Source organism: Myotis yumanensis, unplaced genomic scaffold, assembly GCF_028538775.1.
Source record: "Myotis yumanensis isolate MYYU_CA2020_CCGP unplaced genomic scaffold, mMyoYum1.0.hap1 SCAF_11, whole genome shotgun sequence".
Taxonomy (NCBI): Eukaryota; Metazoa; Chordata; class Mammalia; order Chiroptera; family Vespertilionidae; genus Myotis; species Myotis yumanensis.
The window spans coordinates 43,694,839-43,718,747 of record NW_027223762.1 but is presented as its reverse complement, the minus strand read 5'-3'; the positions used below and the strand labels follow the sequence as shown (position 1 = coordinate 43,718,747).

At 47.6% G+C, this 23,909-nt stretch overlaps 2 protein-coding genes and 1 pseudogene across 2 annotated transcripts; all 3 read left to right on the top strand.

Moving 5' to 3' along the window:
- The first annotated feature begins 3,972 nt into the window (after positions 1-3,972).
- Positions 3,973-5,159, top strand: LOC139019454 (dnaJ homolog subfamily B member 12-like). The gene has a single exon (XM_070428464.1). It carries the CDS (start codon positions 3,988-3,990, stop codon positions 5,107-5,109), a length of 1,122 nt encoding a protein of 373 aa, XP_070284565.1. The 5' UTR covers positions 3,973-3,987; the 3' UTR covers positions 5,110-5,159.
- Positions 5,160-15,117: 9,958 nt separating this feature from the next.
- LOC139020206 (U6 spliceosomal RNA) lies at positions 15,118-15,218 on the top strand (annotated as a pseudogene).
- Positions 15,219-19,036: 3,818 nt separating this feature from the next.
- On the top strand, positions 19,037-22,936 carry EGR4 (early growth response 4). The gene is given in 4 exon segments (XM_070429483.1): positions 19,037-19,404; positions 19,802-20,361; positions 20,363-20,470; positions 20,472-22,936. Coding segments are annotated over 4 exon segments (1,443 nt in total). The 5' UTR covers positions 19,037-19,271; the 3' UTR covers positions 21,114-22,936.
- Positions 22,937-23,909: the final 973 nt, after the last annotated feature.

Here is a 23,909-nt window from a genome sequence, read left to right as displayed (position 1 = left end):
CAACTCAGAACTTAGCAACAATGCAACTGAAGACTGTCAAGCTCGCCTCTTACCCTCCACCCCCAGCCCAGCTCCTGCTCCATGGGAGTGGGGGGATAGGGTTTGGGGGATGGGAGGTGGGGGTTGAGGGGTTGATGAGGGGGTGGGGGTGCCGCTTGGGAGGATTCACTGCTGACGTCCAACAGCTGGGTGAATTCTGCTTCCCAAATAGTCCTGGGAGACTCTGAGTCTTCCACGGTGTGGGGGTTTGGGGCTCAACAACAGGGCTCTGGTAGTGGAAATAATAGCAGCCCAGTGAAGAGAGAGACAACACAAAAGCACTGTTGGGGCAAGTGAATCAGCCCAGACTCTCCCTTTTGGAATTGGGCAGTCTGTGCTTGGAATGATAACTGCTTCTTTTCTTCACCACTGCCATGGAAACAAAACAACTGTAAGGGCAATGGCAGATTAAACAAGAGAAATTAAGGGATGCATGTACTGACAGGATGCATTTATGAAGATATAGCGGATTCCTGGGTCCTTACAGCAACTTGCCCACCAAATTCCCAGACCACGTCCTACCTTAACCTGCGTGGTGGCAAAATGATCTCCACAGGGAGAAACCAAGATGGCGGCATAGGTAAACACCGGAGATTGCTGCCTCGCACAACCACTTCAAAAATACAACTAAAAGACGGAACGGACATCACCCAGAACCACAGGAAGGCTGGCTGAGGGAAAATTCTACAACTAGAAGGAAAGAGAAAAGCATACCGAGACTCAGAGGAGGCACAGTGCGGAAAATACAAAGGTGCGGAGGTGCGTGCGGAGCGGGCTGGCGGCTGAGGGTGAGGTTGTCTGTTTCAATCTGGAGGGAGTCTCAGGCTCTGAGCTCCAGTTCAGAGCGAGTCTCTGGGGACCCAGACTCAAACGGGAGGAGCGGGACTGTCTGGCATCGGTCAGAACTCGAGGGCAGCTTTCTCTCCAAGGTTTGCAGCAGTTGCTGGGACTCTGAGAGGCAGAGCCTCTGGGGATGGACTGAGAGCAGCCATAACTGCACCACCCACCCTGTTGATCCCCTGGGACCTGCCCTGCCCAAGCCTTGCACAGAGGCATTTGCCGGACAGCCTTAGACAAAGGCTAGATTAGCACCTCCCTAGAGGACAGAAGTTCTCCCACTTCAGACACAGCTGATTCTCACAGCCAATTGGCCTGGAGGTCAAATCCCCCCTAGTATTACCTACAACAATCAAGGCTTAACTACAACAAGACTGTGCACAAAGACCACAAGGGGGTGCCTCAAGAAAGCATAAAAAATTCGGAGACAAAGAAACAGGACACAACTGACAGAAATGGAGGATATAGAGTTCAAAACCACACTTTTAAGGTCTCTCAAGAACTGTCTAGAATCTGCCGAATAAACTTAGTAAGGTCCTCGAAAAGACTGGTGAGACCGCCGATAAATATAGTGAGATCCTCAAGAAATCTAATGAGACCCTCGATGTTGTGATAAAGAACCAACTAGAAATTAAGCATACACTGACTGAAATAAAGAATATTATACAGACACCCAACAGCAGACCAGAGGAGCGCAAGAATCAAGTCAAAGATTTGAAATGCGAAAAAGCAAAAAAACACCGAACCGGAAAAGCAAAATGAAAAAGAATCCGAAAATATGAAGATAGTGTAAGGAGCCTCTGGGACAGCTTCAAGCGTACCAACATCAGAATTATAGGGGTGCCAGAAGATGAGAGACAGCAAGATATTGAAAACCTATTTGAAGAAATAATGACAGAAAACTTCCCCACCTGGTGAAAGAAATAGACTTACAAGTCCAGGAAGCGCAGAGAACCCCAAACAAAAGGAATCCAAAGAGGACCACACCAAGACACATCATAATTAACATGCCAAGAGCAAAAGACAAAGAGAGAATCTTAAAAGCAGCAAGAGAAAGAAACTCAGTTACCTACAAGGGAATACCCATAGGACTGTCAGCTGATTTCTCAACAGAAACTTTGCAAGCCAGAAGGGAGTGGCAAGAAATATTCAAAGTGATGAATACCAAGAACCTACAACCAAGATTACTTTATCCAGCAAAGCTATCATTCAGAATTGAAGGTCAGATAAAGAGCTTCACAGATAAGGAAAAGCTAAAGGAGTTCATCACCACCAAACCAGTATTATATGAAATGCTGAAAGGTATTCTTTAAGAAGAGGAAGAAGAAGAAAAAGGTAAAGATACAAATTATGAACAACAAACATGCATCTATCAACAAGTGAATCTAAGAATCAAGTGAATAAATAATCTGATGAACCGAATGAACTGGTGATTATAACAGAATCAGGGACATAGAAAGAGAATGGACTGACTATTCTTGGGGGGGGAAGGGGAATGGGAGATGCGGGAAGAGACTGAACAAAAATCATGCACCTATGGATGAGGACAGTGGGTGAGGAGTGAGGGTGGAGGGTGGGGTGGGAACTGGGATGAGGAGAGTTATGGGGGGAAAAAAGAGGAATAAATGTAATAATCTGAACAATAAAGATTTAATTTAAAAAAATGATCTCCACAGGAAGTAGCTCAATGGACACTGTTCTCTCCTCACCAGGATGACAACCCAGTTGTGATGACCGAAGGACCAGGAAAGACAAGGATATAGGCAGCTAAGTCCAAGGAGTTTCGCTTTGGCAAAAGTCTGGAAAAAGAGAGAGAGAGAGAGAGAGAGAGAGAGAGAGAGAGAGATTGGGATTAGCCAAAGGGATGGGACCTCCAACGGTGGGGGTGCAGGGATGCCATCAGTCCTGAAAGGTAATCCTGGCCTCACGTGGTCTTTGAAGAGGGATTCCTTCTGTCGAGGGCAGAGCCTACCTTGAACTGACCTCCATTCACTTTTTCCCCTTATCTTAACAAAGACGTATTTGATTTAATAGACATTTGTCTCAGTGCTATTTGAACACATTTTATTTTTTTTTTCTTTTTAAAAAAATATATTTTTATTGATTTCAGAGAGGAAAGGAGAGGAAGAGAAAGATAGAAACATCAATGATGAGAGAGAATCATTGATTGGCTGCCTCTTGCATGGGGGGATTGAGCCTGCAACCCAGGCATGTGCCCTTGACCGGAATCGACCCCAGGACCCTTTAGTCCCCAGTCCAATGCTCTATCCACTGAGCCAAATCAGCCAAGGCAGCCTTGGTTTCTTTATACATAAAATAATAATAACAGCCGAAACCGGTTTGGCTTAGTGGATCGAGCGTTGGCCTGTGGACTGAAAGGTCCCAGGTTCAATTCCGGTCAAGGGCATGTACCTGGGTTGCAGGCACATCCCCAGTGGGAGATGTGCAGGAGGCAGCTGATTGATGTTTCTCTCTCATCGATGTTTCTAACTCTCTATCTCTCTCCCTTCCTCTCTGTAAAAAATCAATAAAATATATTAAAAATAATAATAATAATAATAATAATAATAACATATTAGCCACCTCATGGGATTGTTGCCAGGTCTGGAAATGGAAGCTTTGCAAAGTATCTTGAATATAATTAGTGCTTAATGTTAGCTATTATATACACAGGGTGTCCCAAAATAATGTATACACACTTTGAATAATTATTAATTCCAATGGGTTAAATCTAAAAAGAAAGAAATATCACAACTAAACAAGGAAGTGTGGGAAACCGCCTATTGTCTTCACTAGCAGAGAAGTATAGACAGAGAACCCGGAAGCCTGGTGACCTTTGAAGCCCTAGCAAAGGTCAGAGCTGTGCACCACCTCTGTTAATCCAGATAATGGTAGCTGAAGCAACTTCCCCACCTTTACTCATGTAAATCCTTATTGATAAGAATAGTCTGTGTGTCACTGGAACCTCCCTGCCTAAGGGCTATACTATGGGTGGAGCCGGAACCAAATAAAAGCTTGGTGAGGCCTGAGCACCAGTGGAAGTCTTTCCTGCCCAGCAACCTGCGGCTCGCGCAGCCCTTCGCTCGCCCGGTTCCGCACTCTGGTTCTGCCATGGAATCCAACAAGGATGAAGCTGATCGCTGTGTTAGCATCGCCCTCAAGGCCATCCAGAGCAACCAGCCCGACGAGGCGCTCCGCTTCCTGGAGAAGGCACAGCGGCTGTATCCGACGCCACATGTTCGCGCCCTGATCGAGTCCCTCAACCAGAAACCACAGTCTGCCGGTGACCAACCCCAACCCACAGACATGACCCACGCGACCCACAGGAAAGAGAGTGGTTCCGACGCCCCCTCGGCCAATGGTGAAGCTGGAGGAGGAGGAGAGCCCACCAAAGGCTACACTGCAGACCAAGTGGCAGCTGTGAAGAGGGTCAAGCAGTGTAAAGACCACTATGAGATCCTGGGTGTGAGCAGAGGGGCCTCGGAGGAGGACCTGAAGAAGGCCTACCGCAAACTGGCCCTCAAGTTCCACCCAGACAAGAACCACGCACCTGGCGCCACCGAAGCTTTCAAAGCCATCGGCACGGCATATGCAGTCCTTAGCAACCCAGAGGAAAGGAAGCAGTATGACCAGTTGGGTGATGACAAGAGCCAGGTGGCCCGCCATGGCCATGGGCACGGGGACTTCCACCGTGGCTTTGAGGCTGACATCTCCCCGGAAGACCTCTTCAACATGTTCTTTGGCGGTGGCTTCCCATCTAGTAACATCCATGTCTACAGCAACAGCCGGATGTACTATAACTACCAGCAGAGGGAGAACCAGGGTGACAGCGGACTGGGGGCATTTGTACAACTGATGCCCATCCTCATCCTGATCCTCGTGTCAGCTCTCAGCCAGCTCATGGTCACCAGTCCACCCTACAGTCTGAGCCCAAGGCCGTCGGTGGGCCACGTTCACAGGCGCGTCACTGACCACCTGAACGTCGTCTACTACGTGACGGACACCTTCTCTGAGGAGTACACAGGTTCCAGCCTAAAGATGGTTGAGCGGAACGTGGAGGATGATTACATAGCCAACCTCCGAAACAACTGCTGGAAGGAGAAGCAGCAAAAGGAAGGCTTGTGGTACCAGGCCCGCGACTTCGGCAACACCGGTATGTACCACAAAGTACAGAGGATGAGCACCCCAAGCTGTAACCGACTGTCAGAGATGCAGGCCTCCCTGCATGGATAGTCCTGGGCCAGCCACACTACCGAGGTCCAAACCATGAAATCCCTGGAGAATTTTTGGTGACATGCACTGAACCGAGGTGATGAAATGTCTGCCAAGTTGGTGTTGGCAGTCATTTTGAAGCTTAGCAAGGGCTGAGGCTGAGCGCTCTTATTTTCTTATTTTCTTATTTTTTGAGTTTCAAAGATCTGAGGAGGACCAGGTTGGGTAGACATTTGGGAAGAAGTCCCAAACTTGTCTCTGAAGTTCTTCTGGAGGAGGCCAGCTCCCAGAGGCCTGCTCGTTCGGAGCCTCCAGGCCAGAAAGGTGCTGGCTTCCCAACCTTGGTCCACAAGACTCCTCACCTCTGGGCAGAGACTGCATTATGGGGACACCCAGCTCTGCCTTCTCCCTGTGAGTTCTTGGATCACGGGATATATTTAAAGCAAAGGAATGAAGGAAAGCAGGATTGAGGTATCTTTTTTTTTTTTAATTAAATCTTTATTGTTCAGATTATTACATTTGTTCCTCTTTTTTTCCCCCCCATAACTCCCCTCCTCCCAGTTCCCGCCCCACCCTCCGCCCTCACTCCCCACCCACTGTCCTCATCCATAGGTGCATGATTTTTGTCCAGTCTCTTCCCGCATCTCCCATTCCCCTTCCCCCCCCAAGAATAGTCAGTCCATTTCCTTTCTATGTCCCTGATTCTATTATAATCACCGGTTCATTCTGTACATCAGATTATTTATTCACTGGATTCTTAGATTCACTTGTTGATAGATGCATGTTTGTTGTTCATAATTTGTATCTTTACCTTTTTCTTCTTCCTCTTCTTAAAGGATACCTTTCAGCATATCGTATAATACTGGTTTAGTGGTGATGAACTCCTTTAGCTTTTCCTTATCTGTGAAGCTCTTTATCTGACCTTCAATTCTGAATGATAGCTTTGCTGGATAAAGTAATCTTGGTTGTAGGTTCTTGGTATTCATCACTTTGAATATTTCTTGCCCCTCCCTTCTGGCCTGCAAAGTTTCTGTTGAGAAATCAGCTGACAGTTGCATGGGTATTTCCTTGTAGGTAATTGAGTCTCTTTCTCTTGCTGCTTTTAAGAGTCTCTCTGTCTTTTGCTCTTGGCATTTTAATGATGATGTGTCTTGGTGTGGTCCTCTTTGGATTCCTTTTGTTTGGGGTTCTCTGCGCTTCTTGGACCTGTAAGTCCATTTCTTTCACCAGGTGGGGAAGTTTTCTGTCATTATTTCTTCAAATAGGTTTTCAATATCTTGTTGTCTCTCATCTTCTGGCACCCCTATAATTCTGATGTTTGTAGCTTGAAGCTGTCCCAGAGGCTCCTTACACTATCTTCATATTTTCGGAATCTTTTTTCATTTTGCTTTTCCAGTTGGGTGTTTTTTGCTTCTTCGCATTTCAAATCTTTGACTTGATTCTTGCGCTCCTCTGGTCTGCTGTTGGGTGTCTGTATAATATTCTTTATTTCAGTCAGTGTATGCTTAATTTCTAGTTGGTTCTTTATCACAACATCGAGGGTCTCATTAGATTACTTGAGGATCTCATCAAGTTTATCGGCAGTTTCTAGAAAATTATTGAAAGACGTTAAAAGTGCGTTTTGTAGCTCTATATCCTTCATTTCTGTCATGTTTCTTTGTCTCCGAATTTTTTATGCTTTCTTGGTGCACCCCCTTGTGCTCTTTGTGCGCAGTCTTGTTGTAGTTAAGCCTTGATTGTTGTTGGCAATACTGGAGGTGAATTGACCTCCAGGCTAACTGGCTATGAGAATCAGCTGTGTCTGCAGTGGGAGAGCTTCTGTGCTGGATCTCTAGGGCGGTGCTAGTCTAGCCTTTGCCTAAGGCTATCTGGCAAATGCCTCTGTGCAGGGCTTGGGTGGGACGGGTCCCCGGGGATCTACAGGGCGGGCAGAGCGAGCAGTTATGGCTGCTCTCAGTTCCGTCCCCAGGGGCTCTGCCTCTCAGAGTCCCGGTAGAGAAAACTGCATTCGAGTTCCGACCAAAGCCAGACAGTCCCGCTTCTCCAGTTTGAGTCTGGGTCCCTAGAGGCTCGCCCGGATCTGGAGCTCAGAGTCTGAAACTCCCTCCCGATTGAAAACAACAACCGTGCCCTCCGCCGCCGGCCCGCTCCACATGCACTCCGCACCTTAGTATTTCACTTCCGCACTGCGCCTCCTCTGAGTCTCGGTATGGATTTCTCTTTCCTTCTAGTTGTAGGATTTCCACTCAGCCAGCCTTCCTGTGGTTCTGGGTGATGTCCATTCCGTCTTTTAGTTGTATTTTTGAAGTGGTTGTTCGAGGCAGCAAACTCTGGCGTTAACCTATGCCACCATCTTGGTTTCTCCTGAGGTATCTTTTTAACGGCCTCATTGCAAACGGAGGCAGCGCAGGCCCCTACAGACTAGGGTGGCGACAGGCCCCGGGCGTTCTTGGGACTCACTTCCAGCTATGCTGGGCCTCGCCTGCCTCTGGCGCCACGGGGTCCTGGTGACTCATGGGCTTCTTGGTGGATCTCTGGGCCGGTCAAGGATGTTTTCTCTTGACCTTTTTTTTTTTTTTTTTTTTTTTTTTTTAAATATATTTTATTGATTTTTTTACAGAGAGGAAGGGAGAGAGATAGAGAGTTAGAAACATCGATGAGAGAGAAACATCGATTAGCTGCCTCCTGCACATCTCCCACTGGGGATGTGCCCGCAACCCAGGTACATGCCCTTGACCGGAATCGAACCCGGGACCTTTCAGTCCGCAGGCCGACGCTCTATCCACTGAGCCAAACCGGTTTCGGCTTCTCTTGACCTTTGTGCGCAGGCGAGGCCTCGCAGGAGGAGCCGGCCTGAGAGGGTGGGCACCTCCTTGGGTAGGGCACCGGGTGGCTTCTCCACGACACCGCCCGCCGGGGATCCCCCTCAGGCCACGCCAGGCCCCAGCTCCCGCGGGTGTTGCAGCCAGGGTGGTCGTACCACGCCAACACCAACTGCGGTGGCGCTCTCAGCCCACCCAGCTCCTCAGCCTCCTCCAGTGTCGCCTCCTTTCGTTCAGCGTTTTCCATATTCCTGGTGGTGCTCCTCCCAGAACGGCTGCTACTCCTCTGGAGGTGCTGCTCCAGCTCCTCGGCGGCGGCTGCCTTCTTCCGCTTCGCCTGCGGCTAGTGGAAGCCCCTCAGGTATTTCCGCTACTTCTCTCGTGGAAGCCGAGAGGGAGCCATGGCCTCCACTCGCCCTCATCTTGTTGCTTCCACATTTTATTGTCTTGATGTGGACTACCCCAACTGTTATTTTTCTATCCTGATCTTTCTATTTTATTGCTTTTCTTTCTAATTTTCAGGCTTCTAGCTCTACCTTCTCTCTACTACTATTTTCCCTTATCTTCGCATCCTCCGTATTAAGCTTTATTCTTAAATGCATTCTCATTGTTTAAATTTTAAACAAGGAGCTATGTAATTCTTTCACACACATTTCCCCAGAGTTAAGCACTCTTAACAGTTTAATGAAAGGCCTTCAAGGACTTTCTCTATGCATATACAAACACAGACACACCAGAAATACATACACCTAAGTTTAATTGCTTGTTTTTTTCAAAAATAGAATAATTTTATGTATATTGTTGTGTTGCTTTTAAACTTAGAAATATAGTAAAATAAAATGTATAATAGTAAGCATGATCAGAAATAACTATATTTAGATAGACCTTATCCTTTTTTTAACACCAATGCTGAATATTATTAACCTTTTATTTTTAAATATTTTTTTTGATATCAGAGAGGAAGGGAGAGGGAGAGAGAGATGGAAACATCAAGGATGAGAGAGAATCATTGATCATTGATTGGCTGCCTCCGGTACATCCCACATTGGGGATTGAGTTCACATCCTGGTCATGTGCCCCGGCCAGGAATCCAACCGTGACCTCCTGGTTCATAAGTTGACACTCAACCACTGAGCCACGCAGGCTGGGCTTAGTAAGCTTTTAAACTTTTGCCTGTCTGAAGGGTAAAAATCTTTATTTCTTACATCATTGTTGTTTGATTTTCATTTATCATGTTAGTAATGAGGTTGAACATCTTTTTGTCCTTCATCATCTGTATTGTCTCTTCGTTAAGTTGTCTGTCAAATTTACTTTTTGCTATCTTATAAAATATGTATTCTACTTTTTCCCCTACAAGGCCTATCCAGTTCTCTCAATGCCTTTTATTCAGAAATCAAATCAAATTTTTGCCATTACTGTGAAATCTACTTTTACCATATTCTAAATTCCTTAAATATTTAGGTTGGGTTTCCTTTCTTTCTTTCTTTCTTTCTTTCTTTCTTTCTTTCTTTCTTTCTTTCTTCTTTCTTCCTTTTACTTTTATTTACTTATTTTTTTACTATTCCACTGATCTGTTTGGGTATCCTTGCTCTAGCACTACATGATTCTAATAGGTTTTTTTTTTTTCAAATATATTTTATTGATTTTTTACAGAGAGGAAGGGAGAGAGAGATAGAGAGTTAGAAACATCGATGAGAGAGAAACATCGACCAGCCGCCTCCTGCACATCTCCTACTGGGGATGTGCCCGCAACCCAGGTACATGCCCTTGACCAGAATCGAACCTGGGACCTTTCAGTCCGCAGGCCGACGCTCTATCCACTGAGCCAAACCGGTTTCAGCTCTAATAGGTTTTGATATTTAATAGAGCATTATCATAATTTTAAAAATTCTCTTGATCATTTTATATTATTCCAAACATGCTTTAGAATTTGTCAAATTGCACTCCAATTCATTCTAAAAAATCCACAACTTACTGCCATTTTAAAAATGTATGGGTACATTTCTAGTCTCCCTCATCTCTCACTTTTCTCTACTACTTATGATAAACTACACTGTTTACTCTATATTTACAACTTGTCCTGATAGTAAGCAGCATGATCTCTCCCCTTCCCCTGCCATCCTCATTCTTTTCAAAAAGCATCGTGGCATTTTCATAAAAATCTCTAATTAACTTGTCAAAAACCATCACAAAAAATATTAATATTTTGTTTGTTTATATTATCAATTAATTTGGGGAAGTCTGCCATCTTGAAATTTCTTAATTTTCAAAATGATGTATCTCTCCATTTAATTAAATCTTTGCCTAGCAACAATAAAATAAATATTCAATAAAATGTCATCAATTTCTTTACAAAGATTTTACTTTTTGTTATATTTATACTTCAGTACTTCATATTTTTGTTGTTTTGGGTGAATAATATAATTTTTTAAATTCTGCTTTTTTTTCTTTTCCTTTTACATTTCATTTTAAGGCCATGCTTTCTCCAGGAAGGTCCCCACCGATAACTGAATGCAGAGAGGGTACAAGGGAATTGGTCATTTCTTCCCAGTGCGAGATTCTTCTCATGGGCAAGTTTTGCTCTAGGACTCGTCACTGGGCTGACTGGAACTCTGTCAGATGTGCCTTGCAGGCTGAGGCTCTCCTGCCCAATCTTGCTTTTACCTCTCACATGTGTTACTCCCAAATATACCTCTTGTGCCCCTAACTTCATCTTAATGCCTGCTTCACAGAGAACCCACTGACACTGACACACTGACATATTTATCATACATATTGAGTCTTTCCATCAGAAAAAAACATATTTCCCCACTTATTCTATTTTTAATGCCCTTCAGAAAAATGTTGTAGTTTTCTTCACATTCATATGGCACATTTTTTACTTTATTACTAGACTTTTTAAAAATATATATATTTTATTGATTTTTACAGAGAGGAAGGGAGAGAGATAGAGAGCTAGAAACATCGATGAGAGAGAAACATCGATCAGCTGCCTACTGCACACCCCCCACTGGGGATGTGCCTGCAACCAAGGTACATGCCCCTGATCAGAATCGAACCTGGGACCTTTCAGTCCACAGGCCGATGCTCCATCCGCTGAGCCAAACCGGTTATGGCATTACTAGACTTTTAAAAAGTTTTTTTTGTTTGTTTTCTTTTTGCTTAAGTAAATTTGACCTTTTGTTCGTACTTTTAAAATATGTTTTAAAGCTTAAGTCATAAGAATTTCTAACTGTTATTTATTTCTAAATTATTTTCACTGTCATTTATTTCTAAATTACGTTCCTTTTGACATCCTCAAAACAAAACAAACATAGAAGCAAACAACAATAACAAAAACCTACTTCCATCAGTAGAAAAGTAGACTAACAAACTGGTATATTCAAACAATGGAATATTAGTCAGTGATTTTAGAAAAATACTGGGGTGGGTGGGTGGGTGGGGAGAGACTAACCGGGAAATTTATATACATATATACATAGCCCATGGACACAGACAATAGTATGGTGAAGGCCTAGGAGGGGCGGGTGTGGGGTGCAGGGAGTCAATGGGAAAATAAAAGGGGGACACCTGTAATACTTTCAACAATAAAGATAAATTTTTAAAAGTAAAAATACTGATGCATGCAAAACATGGAGTGACTAAATCTTATAGACACAGTGTTGACCAAAAGAAGCCAGACACAGAACAGCACATACTGAATTATTTCATGTATATGATGTTCAAGACCAGGCAAAATTAGTCCAAAGAGAGGGTGCCAAGCCACCCTGTCCTCCCACACTGTCACATGCATCACACTTTTCTGTAATAATTTGTTGAGGTGGCTGATATGTTAAATCCTGAATAAATATTTAGATGAATGAATAAATGAACCAAGGAGAGCAAGGATGAGAAGAAAAAAGCTACTCATAAAATTCAGGTCATGGTGACCAATCCCACCTCCATATGAGGAGGTGCCCAGAAAACATTGGGGGTGGGCAGGGTTATCCACTATTTCTTAACTGGATTGATTGCTTCTCACATCACCTCTCATTGCTGTAGTAAGTGTTTATGCTTCAACTGCCCAATGTGTTAATTCCAGCTCTTAATCATCAGACTATAGGTAGAGCAAATAACATGCCTCCATTTCACAGGTGAGAAAACGCAAGCACAGAAAGGATTGGTAATTTGTTCAAGGTCACACAACAAGCTAATAGCAGAGGTGGGATAAAACCAGTTTCCCTGGCTCCCAGGTTGAGATCAGTACTGCACAATGGATTCTCTAGGACCCTGAAGGCCACATGTCCCTGGTTTGGCCTTTATGGGAACTGGTGGTTAGAAGTCCCCGTTAAAGTTCCTTTCATTCCCTACCTACCCTGTAACAGACACCTGCTGTACAGCATTGACAAAGCCAGTTCTGTTCTGGGCCCCTGCTTGCTGCTGCCTGGGCAGGGGACCCCTGGAGCCCTCCCTCTCATGCCCTGACTTAGCAGAGGTCCCTGCTGGAGTCTTCGCATAGCACACTGCATGAATGTGTGGGACATACTGGTTGCCAAGCCAAATATGGCTCCGGATTATTCTAGGAAACAAATACATTGTTTTGCTCTGGATTGCAGGAATTGCTAATGAGGGGTTTTATTTTGGGCTGTGTTCCTTGGAGCTAGCAGACAGATGGGAACAGGCGACTTGCTCCAGGGGCATTGCTTAGCAGAGGGAACTACCCATTTCTGCCCCTGGTATGAGAACATGCCAGAGCCCAGTGCTACCTGGCTCCTGCCCTCAGGGATCAAGATTGAGGCCTCTTAGAAGGCGTCCTGGCTCCCAGCGGGTTTCCTCTTCTCTGGGAGTGGCCTTCCAGAAGCAATCAAAAGCCCCTACTGGTCTTATCAGCTATATATTACCCTGCCCCCCTGGCCAGATAATTGCAGTAGGGAGGATAGCAGAGGTCTTTGCTGCCTGGAATTTGAGAACAAGAATCTATTTATCACAGCAGGCTGACATAAAGAACACAGAATCTGCCAGTGGCCAGGTTTTCAGTGAGAGAAAAGAAGAGCTGAGAGCATTTGGAAAACTCAGTCCCCTGGTCCCACTAGCTCTTGAGGGGGTCCCAACCCCTTGCAGGCTGGTTATTTGACACTCCTTTGGATTCTGTGAGCTGGTAAATTACTCCCCCTCCCCCCTTTTATTTTTGTCTGGACTAATTCAGGTTGTATTTCTGTAACTTGCAACCATAAGTCTAGCCTAATGTTTCAGGGACACACAGAGGACTCAGGCTATGGCTCAACGGTCCAACTGTGGATAAACTGCCTGGGTATTGTGGAGTTAGGTTGTCAGATCCCAGTACACTGACCAATCTACTTCAAAATACTTCAAGGAACACTACTGCAAGATGAGGAGGAGGGCCCTAACCGGTTTGGCTTAGTGGATAGTGCGTGGGCCTGCAGACTGAAGGGTTCTGGGTTCGATTCTGGTCAAGGGCATGTACCTTGGTTGGGGGCTCGATCCTCAGTAGGGGGCGTGCAGGAGGCAGCTGATCAATGTTTCTCTCTCATGGATGTTTCTAACTCTCTATCCCTCTCCCTTCCTCTCTGTAAAAATCAATAAAATGTTTTAAAAGAGAGAGAGAGAGGAAGAAAGATGAGGAGGAGAAAAGATGAAAGACAGTGAGATGAACTCAGGTGAGAGAAAGCAGGAGGAGGCCATGGAGAAGAGAAGCATACCAGGTAGGATTAGCAGGCTTGTTTTTTATTCCAGTTCTGTTCTAGAGCCATAGGCCTCTCTGTCTACTCTCTCAGCCTCTTTTTCACCTTCTCAGCTCATGAATTGAAAATCAATAATCTGAACACTACGACCAAATCAAATAAAACCACCTCTCAAGATCCAACTCCATTGCTGGCCACCACGGGAAAACCAGGCTTAGGGAACAGGAGGAGGGAGCTTCATGTCAAATGCCAGGATGGGTAATGCCGTGGAGAAGTCATTGTGTCCATGCCCCGGCCTCTGACCCTCCTAGAATCCATCCTACTCACACCTCTTCTGAGATCATCTACCTTTAACTCTGTTCAATGTGTACTTTGTCCAAGGAGGGATGTAGAATGGAAGAAAAGAGAAAGAATAACCTCCCTCTCTCCTGTGGGGAATGTAGAAGCTGTCTTGGAAGAATCTAAGAAACTTTTCCTAAATAGTTTGCAGCCACCTTGTTCTCCTTCTTTCCACCCCCCACTCCCCCATGACCCAAGCTAGAAAGAACAAACGAGGGTACAGAAGCTTTCACACCCATAGCCTGGGTATGGAATCAGGAAAGATATTTTCTTTTGCATTATACAGTTTAACATGTTTGCCTTATTCTAATAAGCCTATATTACTTTTTTAAAATAGCAATAAGGACTCAAACTATAAACCAATATCTGGCCATGGGCAGGGAAGAGGGAGGGACAGGGAAGGACCCTGAGATGGGTCCCTTTCCTCAGGGACAGATGATCAGACTCTGCCCTAGTGGTCAGTGAAGCCTAGGGGTGCTGCAGGGGCCTTGGAGGGGGGGGGGGGGGAGTGGTGTATTGCAGAGGCTGCAGTTGGAGGCAAATTTCATCTCTGCTGCAGCCTTGTCCTTGTTCCTTTGATGGCTGGATCCTGCCTCTGTCCCTGCTCTTAAATAAATCCTTCAGGAAGAAAAAAAAAGGGGGAGGGGAGTGGAGAGGGAGGATGGGAGAGACGAAGAATGGAGAGGAAAGGGGGGAGAGAGGAGAGGCAGGGAGAAAGAAAGGCTGAGAGATGCTGTGTTCCTGTATCTCCATGGCCCCAGGAAGAGGGATGTGGAACTGCTCCCCTGCTCTCTGTCAGGAGTCGCCATGGAGACTGAGTGCTGGCCTCTTCATGATTAATACTCGGAGGCAGCTGTCTTCTTGGAGTCTTTTTAAAAATACATACACTATTATTTAAACACAATGATATTTAGAGCAGAAAGATCAAGGTGGGGAGGGGGAGGGGCAGTAGCATTACCAGAACGATGACAGGGGCTGGGCCCTTCCTCACCTCCCTCCCTGGACCCAGAGCTTCCAGTCTCATCCACTGTGGCATCAGCATCTGAAGGGACCTCGCAGCGCCTGGCACAGGGCTGTGTTCAATGAACACTTGATGAATGAATTTGTTCATTCATTAATTCATTCACTAATTGCCTGTTCAATGCTTATCTAGAAAGCAAACTCTCGTGCTCGCTTCGGCAACACGTACTAGTATACTAAAAAATAAATAAAATGGAACGATACAGAGAAGATTAGCATGGCCCCGAGCAAGGATGATATGCAAATTCATGAAACGTTCCATTAAAAAAAAAAAATGAAAGAAAGTAAACTCTCACCCTAGTCAGTTTGGCTCAGTGGATAGAGTGTTGGCTCTCAGATTGATGGGTCGTGGGTTCGATTCCGATCAAGGCCACGTACCTCGGCCTCAGGCTTGAGCTTGCCCAATTGATGTATCTCTCACATTGATGTTTCTCTCTCTTCTCCTCCCTTCCACTCTCGCTAAAAATCAATGGAAAAATGTCCTTAGATGAGAATTAACAACAACAACAAAAGTAAACTCTACTTCACCTTTTTCTATGGAAATTAGACATTTCCTCTCATACCCTCCCCTCAAGACCACACACACACCACCACCAACAAAGACAACACCAACAACAACTTTCACCCTGGCTTCCAGGGACCTTGTATGCATTCTCAGCACGTGTCTGATATGACCACAGCATTGCTAGCCAAGGCAGTCATTCCAGGGAATTCTTGCAGGGATGGGCACAACCAGATCAAGTTTCCACATCATACCATATTTGAAAAGCTAGAGGGGATCCTTCATCTAAAGCCATCCTAGAGTGAATCCTTTTGAAAAATGAATTATTTCCCTAAGTTATCTTGTGAAGTAGACTAGCCTGGGCTTAACTCTCAGTCCTACCATTAATAGAAGTGTGGCCATGAGCATGTTATTTACTAGTAACTTTTCCAAGTCTATTTCTTCATCTGTGAAATGGGTCTCCAATTCCTTCCTCCATAGAGCTTTTGTGATGATGAAATATGTTAGTAAAGTGCTCAATGTATGTGATCTCCCTTTTTTTCATTCTGTGAATTTGTGTTTTATATTTGAAGTGTGAATTAATGTGGATCTTCTATGCTCCTATCTCTTCTACCCACTTCCAATGATCTTTAGTCTATCTGGGTCCAGAATCTCTTTTTTAAGCCATTAAAATCAGGGGGGCCCGAACCGGTTTGGCTCAGTGGATAGAGCGCTGGCCTGCGGACTGAAAGGTCCCAGGTTCGATTCTGGTCAAGGGCATGTACCTTGGTTGCGGGCACATCCCCAGTAGGGAGTGTGCAGGAGGCAATTGAATCGATGTTTCTAACTCTCTATTCCTCCCCTTTCCTCTCTGTAAAAAATCAATAAAATATATTTAAAAAAATAAAAATAAAATCAGGGGGAAAGGATGGAGAGGAGCTGTGCTGAGAAGGACTACAAAATGTCCATTCCCCCTTTATATTTCCTCCTCCTCCTCCTCGAGGAACCAAATGCAGATGCAACTGCAGGTAACCATCCGTGTATCAGAGTGTGTGTTTGTGTGTCCACTGAGAGCGGCTAGCCCACACCCAGACCACAAGCTGTGTTCTTCATCTCCTCTCCTACTCACTTCTCCCTTCCCAGCTCTGCAGTTAGGCCTGACCTCTAACAAGATAAAATAGGGGAGCTGGACCCTTGTCTAAGGCAGGCCTAGCCCAAGGGCCTTTGGCAGAGAGCAGCAATGGCCTGGGATTTGCCAAAAGAGTAGGGAAATTATCCATGACTAAGAAGCAGGAGGAATGCTGTGGCAGAGGGAAGAACAACAGAAGGGACAGGGAACCTGGGGCTGGCCAATCTGGCCTGACGGGGAATCCTGGGGAGCCCTGGACACCTGCCTAGCCAAATCCCTCTACTCCCCTCCCCTCCTAAGCAGCAAAGTGCCAGAATGGATTGGAGACATGTGTGCCCTGCGTGTCTGGTGTGGGTTTGCCTGGTCTTAGCAATGCATTTGGATTAGGATCAAACTCAGGTCTGAAGTAGAGTTTAAAATAAATAGTGCTTTGTGTGTCTAATCCTTACAGACATGTGCTGGGTTTCTGCATTTCCTACATACAAACACATGTGCTGATAACATAGAACTGATCTGTGGCATTCGTTAGAACATGCTGCATGTGCACGGCTGAGAAAACCTGTGTATGATTTCCAAACACAAGAAGAAAATCAATGCTAGTGTGTTCACAGGTGTATTGCAGGTGATCATGTGATGGCATATTCCAAGAACACACTTGTAGGGTCCTTGTGGGTTGGGGTAAGTGGCAGCAGGGAATGGAGATGGGTGTCTGTGTCCTGGTAGAATAAAAACCAAAATCTACCTTCTGGCCCCTAGTAGACACTTAAGGAATTAATACTGAGTGAATGACCATTGAGAAATTGAATGAATGAATGTTTGGATAATGGACATAGGGTGAAAGGCCTGAGAATTTGGTGAGGTTTGGGTACTCTTGGAGAGTATCAGTCAGCAAGGGAGACTGGGATATACACTGCTGGTTATGCTGTAGCCCATCACCCTTGAATGACTTTGTTCTCATTCCTAGGAAAGTGGAGAGGGAGGAGGGAACCCCAGGCCTGCTCTCCCCACCTTCCAGCACCCAGAGCTCAAAGAAGTGGTGCTCTTGGTAAAGAAAATATGCTATCCCATGTACTCATTTGATCTGCTAAGTTGTCCCAGAAAGAAGTTAAGTAAGCTATAACACAAAATAAATTTTTAAAAATTATTTTAAAGATGAGAATATAAGACAGAGGGAAACCACAGCAGGATGAGATCAGGAGAGTAGGCAGGTGTCTTTGTGGGAACTGACTGATATGCAGCCAAGATTCACAGCCTCCTTAAGGTTAGGGAGGTTGTTTGTGTCTTTTCCTGGTCTCTCTCTCTCTCTCTCTCTCTCTGTCTCTCTCTCTCTCTCTTTCTTCAGAAGGAGCCCAATTACTCCAGGTACAGATTCTAGGGAAATACATCCTGTCAATACTCTGTGTGTTGCTGGGAACAACATTCCTAAAGTACGACATTTATATGGAGGCAGAAAAAAGTTCTACAGAATTATCTCATTACCCTGTAGGTGAAGGAAGAGTGAGCAGGAATTGGCCTTACTGTTCTGGAGGACAATTCGCCAGATGTCCATCAAAATTTTACATACCATTTGACCAAAATTTACACTCATTGGAATTTATCCCACAGATCTATTCACGTGTATATAGTCAAGGATACTGACTGCAACAATGTTGGTAAAAGCAAAACGTTGGAAACTTCCTATATGATCATGGATAGCAGACAAATTGATCTCCTTTACAAAGGAGCATTATATAGCCTTAGAAGACTTTTAATAGAGACTTTTAATTTTTAATCAAAAACATATCCTTGGGTACTAACTGACCTTTCCTCTCACCATTAGCAAGTAGTATGGTCCTTTACAATTTAAATAAGTTATTTTTCCTAGAATAAACTAAAACAACTATTAAGAAAATTAAAAACACAGATGTGAGAAAATAACGAATAACTGGTTTACTGGGTACCCCAGTGCCTAGAACTTAATATGCTTTAACCCAACTACTCTTTAGAGCAAATATATGAAGTAGACACTTATAAGTATCTGCATTCAACAGGTGAGGAAACCGACGCTCACGGAGATTAAGACACGGCTGGTAAGTGGCAAAGGGCGGATTCGAACCCAAAACCGTGGAACCCTAAACCCACGCGTCCTTTCCTCACCGTCCTTCGGCCTCTGCCTCCAGGCGGGAAGCGCACTTACTGGACGTCGGCCCCCACGCCGTGCAGCGCCCAACCAGGCGCACCCGCGGCCCCTGCGCGCACGGGGCTCCGCGCAGAGGGAGCGCGCGCGCACGCAGCGGCGAGGGCCCCGCGGCGGTGGCGGCGACGACGTCACAGCCGAGCTTTCCTTTTCGGGAGTCCCCGGCAAACATCCTGTGTCCATGTTTGGGCATTTACGTCACGGCGGCAGGGCCGGGGCCTCCCGAAATGGCAGTGGCCCCGGGAGTCGGAAGCCCTGTGCCAGCGCCGCCGCTGCTATATAAGTGGGGGGGCCGCGGGTTGGGGGAGCCCGGTTGCGCTTTGAAGAGGCGAGGAGCAGCCGCTCGAGGCCGGTCCCAACGAGCAAAGGCGCCACGGTCTCCCGACCCCTTTTCCAGAGGTGAGCGCCGGGAGCCAGGAGCCCGGGCACTTGGGTCTGCGAGGCGCGGGGCGCCCCGACTGCCTGCCTCCCCGCCATCCGCGCGCCCCCAAGCTCAGCGGGCGAGGCCCCGGTCCCCCGCAGCAGCCGCCACGCCATGCTCCACCTTAGCGAGTTTTCTGGCCCCGACACGCTTCTGGTCAAGTCCGCCGACGAGGGCTGTTGCTCGGAACCCAGCACCGAATTGCCCCGGCTGCCCGTTAGGGACGCGGCCGCTGGCTACCCTGGAGGTAAGAAGCGCGGCTGGGGGTGCTCAGACGGCGGCGCAGTGCGGGGGCGCACGGTGCCTGAGACAGGCTGGGATTGGGATGCAGGAGGTGTGGGGGTAGCGGTCGTAGGAAGCTCGGGGGTCTTGGGGTGCGCTCCGCCATTGCCACCCCACCGGGCCGTCAGCGCCTCCGCGGGAAATTGTGCGTGTATCAAGGTGTCCTTTTTGCCTGTGCACGTGTATTTTGGATGTGCATGTTTCTGTGTGCGTCTTGGAGCGTATGGCTGCTCCAAATGGGTTAGAATGTGCAAAAAGGCACTCTAGGTGTATCGGTGGGCACCAAGGGATCCTTGGGTAGGGGCCGCGGCCCGAGGCGCACCCTTTCCTGTGCCTGGAGTTGATTCCTGCTCCTTCCTCAGCAGGCGACTTCTTGAGCTGGGCTTTGAGCAGCTGCAGCGCCGGGGGGGATTTAGCCGACTCCTGCTTCCTGGAGGGGCCTGCGCCCACACCCCCTCCCAGCCTCAGCTACAGCGGTAGCTTCTTCATCCAGGCAGTGCCCGAACACCCGCACGACCCGGAGTCACTCTTCAACCTCATGTCGGGCATCCTGGGCCTGGCACCTTTCCCCGGCCCGGAGGTGGCAGCATCCCGGTCTCCGCTGGACGCTTTTCCCTCGGTCCCCGACGCCTTTCTGGCGGGTCCGCCGGACCTTTACTCCCCGGATGTGGGCGCTGCCGCCTTCACAGAGGCGTTCTGGGAGGCCTCACCCTCCGCCGGCACTCCTTCGCAGTGCCTGTATGAGCCTCAGCTTTCCCCACCCGACGTCAAGCCAGGCCGCCGGGCCCCTCCGGCCTCTCCAGCGCTGGACACTGCCTCGGCCTTCAAAGGTCCCTATGCTCCCTGGGAGCTGCTTTCAGCCGGGGCCCCAGGGAGCTGTGGGTCCCAGGGAGGCTACCAGGCGCCCTCCGAGGCCCGTTTCCCCCCCGATGGGGACCAAGATTGAAGACCTGCTGTCCATCAGTTGCCCCGCGGAGCTGCCGATCGACTCGGCCAACAGACCCTACCCGACAGGGGCCTACGACGCTTTCCCCGCTGGCCTTGGGGAACTTGGGGGAGGCGGCCGAGGGCCTCCCGGGGCTCCTGACCCCTCCTAGCGGGGAGGGAGGGAGTAGTGGCGACGGCGGGGAGTTTCTGACCGGTGCGCAGCCTCAGCTTTCCCCGCTGGGCCTCCGCAGCGCCGCGGCGGACTTCCCGAAACCCCTGGTGGTGGACATCCCAGGGAGCAGCGGCGTGCCCGAGCCTCCGGGGCCGCCGGCCCCTTTCTCCCCGGTTAAGGCGCGGCGCAAGGGGCGCCGGGGCGGCAAGTGCAGCGCGCGCTGCTTCTGCCCGCGGCCGCACGCCAAGGCCTTCGCTTGCCCCGTGGAGAGCTGTGTGCGCAGCTTTGCGCGTTCCGACGAGCTCAACCGCCACCTGCGCATCCACACGGGCCACAAGCCCTTCCAGTGCCGCATCTGCCTCCGCAACTTCAGCCGCAGCGACCACCTGACCACACATGTGCGCACCCACACGGGCGAGAAGCCCTTCGCCTGCGACGTGTGCGGCCGCCGCTTCGCGCGCAGTGATGAGAAGAAGCGGCACAGCAAGGTGCACCTCAAGCAGAAGGCGCGGGCCGAGGAGCGGCTCAAGGGCCTTGGCTTTTACTCGCTGGGCCTCTCCTTCGCCGCCCTGTGAGCGAGAAGTAAGTTTGTAAGATCGGGGCGCCCCCGCGCCGCGCGCCGAGGAAGACCCGGCCCGCCCCTTTCCCGGCACGCCCCGGGGCAGGTCTCCGACCCGGCTCGAAGCGCCCGCCACTCGCGCCCCGTTTAGCACCGGCTCCGTGGACAGCTCCCGCCGTCCAGGATCGTCTCCTCCTCGTCTGCCGCGCTTGGGGGAAGTCATTTCCTTGGGACTCAAGGGTGTTTTGTACCTGGCGCACGCCCCACGCCGTCCCATAACCCCCCCACTTCGTCGTCCCCCCAAAGACAGGCTGGGGCAGCGCCGAGCCGGTCTCGAGCGGTATTTTGTACAGTAATGTTTCCAGCAGCAATTGGATGTAACGTTTTGCTTTGGGGCTATTTCCTGTTTGTTGTTCATTTTTGTAAAGCAGACGCTACGCTCAAGCAGTGCGCAAAACTGTTTATTTTTGCAATTAAAAGCATTGTGCTAAAAGCTTACTTTATCTGCCATCCAAGCTCCTGACCCTTCCTCCCAACCCCTTCCCCACCCCTGAACCCCTCCAGAAAATGTGACTCCTTACATTCATGGAGTCATTACCCACCTACTGTCAGGCACTGTGGCACATAGTAGGCATTCAATAAATATGGACTGAATTAAGAAATGAATTTAATCACGGCTAGCCTAAGGGCTCAAGGGGTTTCTGAAAAATTGTGCATATATTATCCTCCTTAATCCTGAGTGCAGCAGTCATGTACATACTCCATTTCAAAGATTCAGGAAGCAACCTACATAAACTTTCTGGGTAACCCAGCTAGGAACAGTCAGGGTCAAACCCAGATCTGTCTGTCTGCAAAGCCAGTGCTTTTTTCCCAACCCTAGAATGGCAGCACCTCAGCTTAATAGCATTGTTTGAAAGGCTTCCTCCCAAGAGGTGAAATAGGTTCTGTAACTAGAGGGAGCCCCAGGCAGTAGCAACAGCAGCAGAAGACGGCCGCATTTCAGTGCTGTGTGTGAACACCCAGTGTGTTGGGTGTCACAGTCTCCAGCAAGTGCCTATACATCTGTACGCGAATCACATGCTGTCAGTGCCCAAAGGGACTGAGCATCCATCTGGATTATTGGTGGACAGAGCCAAGCCTAGAGAAGAGAGGGTGCTTGCCCGAGGCTCACAGCCACCTCTCATAAAGTTGCTCTTTCCACAACGGTTCTTCTCCAGGAGGCAGAAGCCCCCTTACCAGCCAGTTTTGTTTTGCACTTGCCATAGCCCCTTTCCTCTAACTCGCCTCCAGGTGAATCCCATCATGGCTTTTGGGGGGAAGGATGCAGCTAAGAGGGTGGTGAGGACAGCATGACCCTATGATGGGGAAGGTGGGGTTTCACTTGGTGCCCTTCACTCCCTAAACTCCCAACCCAAAAGTTTATACACTCTTTCTGGTCCCCTTGGGCAGACCTTGGGGCATTAAAAGCCTGTCATGCATCCCATCTCTCCTCCCCAGCAACTCCTGTCTGATAAGGAAAGGATGGCCTGTCTGGGGGCTTCATTCTTTTCTCTTCTGAGGTGTGCTATTTTTTTAAATACACTATTTTTAAAAAAAATGATTTTTAGAGATAGAGAGAGAGAGGGAGGATGGAGAGAGAGAGAAGAAAGAGAAAAAAACATTGATTTGAATATAGGATTCCACCTATTTATGCATTCATTGGTTGATTCTTATTTGTGCCATGACTGGGGATTGAACCCACAACTTGGGTATATTGGGGTTCACTATACCAAATGAGCTATGCTTCAACCAAGAGGTGAAATAGAGAATTCCACCCATTTTTCTCCCCAGGTGTTAAGTGCTTTCATGTAGTTGAGTATCTTGTATCTAATAAACCAATTTGTGATAAAGGATTTGATATTACCTCTTCGAGGAGTTAACATTTTAAAAGAATGGCCTGCAGAGGGCAATGTTTAACCCTAGAGAGAGGCTCAAATGGTGGACTGTCAAGTATTGTAACAGATTCATGGAGACGTAAGATAATGATGACTCTCATTACGTACTATTTAAGTGATCACACCTTTCACACTGACCACCTGACTTCACTTTCCATGAAGAATAGGTAAGGAAGAGCACAAAGGCCCAGATCTCAAGCAACTAGTTCCAAAACACATAACCTGAACAAAGGAAGAAGGGCAGACAGGCTGTGGTGGGTGGCACCTAACCACCCTGCCCTTACCTTCTTCATCAGCATTCCATCAAGTAGTCTGCTCTATTGTGCCCCATCTTGTCTTCACACCTATCTAGGCCAAATATCACTGGTGAGAAAATTGACTTAATAGTAGTGCTAGTACCAGAGCCCAGCCTGGTTCTAGAACTCTCAGCTGAGAAGTCCCTCCTATTACTCCCAAGGGAAACAGCTGCATTTTCTGGACTCTCCCCTAGGGATTCTGAGGGGAAAGAATGTTAAGCAGGAGATGGAAAGAATTAAAATCAAACAACCGGAAAATCAGGACCCAAACAGAGAGCAAGTAAAGCTTCTCTTTTCATTTGGTTCTCAAAATGTGGATGTTTCCCAGATTTCGTTTTATTTCAACACTCTCCTAGGAGAGCACATTCATTCCCGGGGCCTTCATCTATCACTGCTCCATAGATGACTTCTAAGTCGGGCAGCCCTGGTCCCTACCCCAGCTGCAGTCGCGTGGTTCTAACGCACATCTCCGTGTGGGTATCCTACCACCATTTCAAATACAATCTGTCTAAATCATCCTTCTGTATATACTGTACCCAATTTCTGCTAATGGTGACCATCATTTGTTTGGTTCCCTAAACT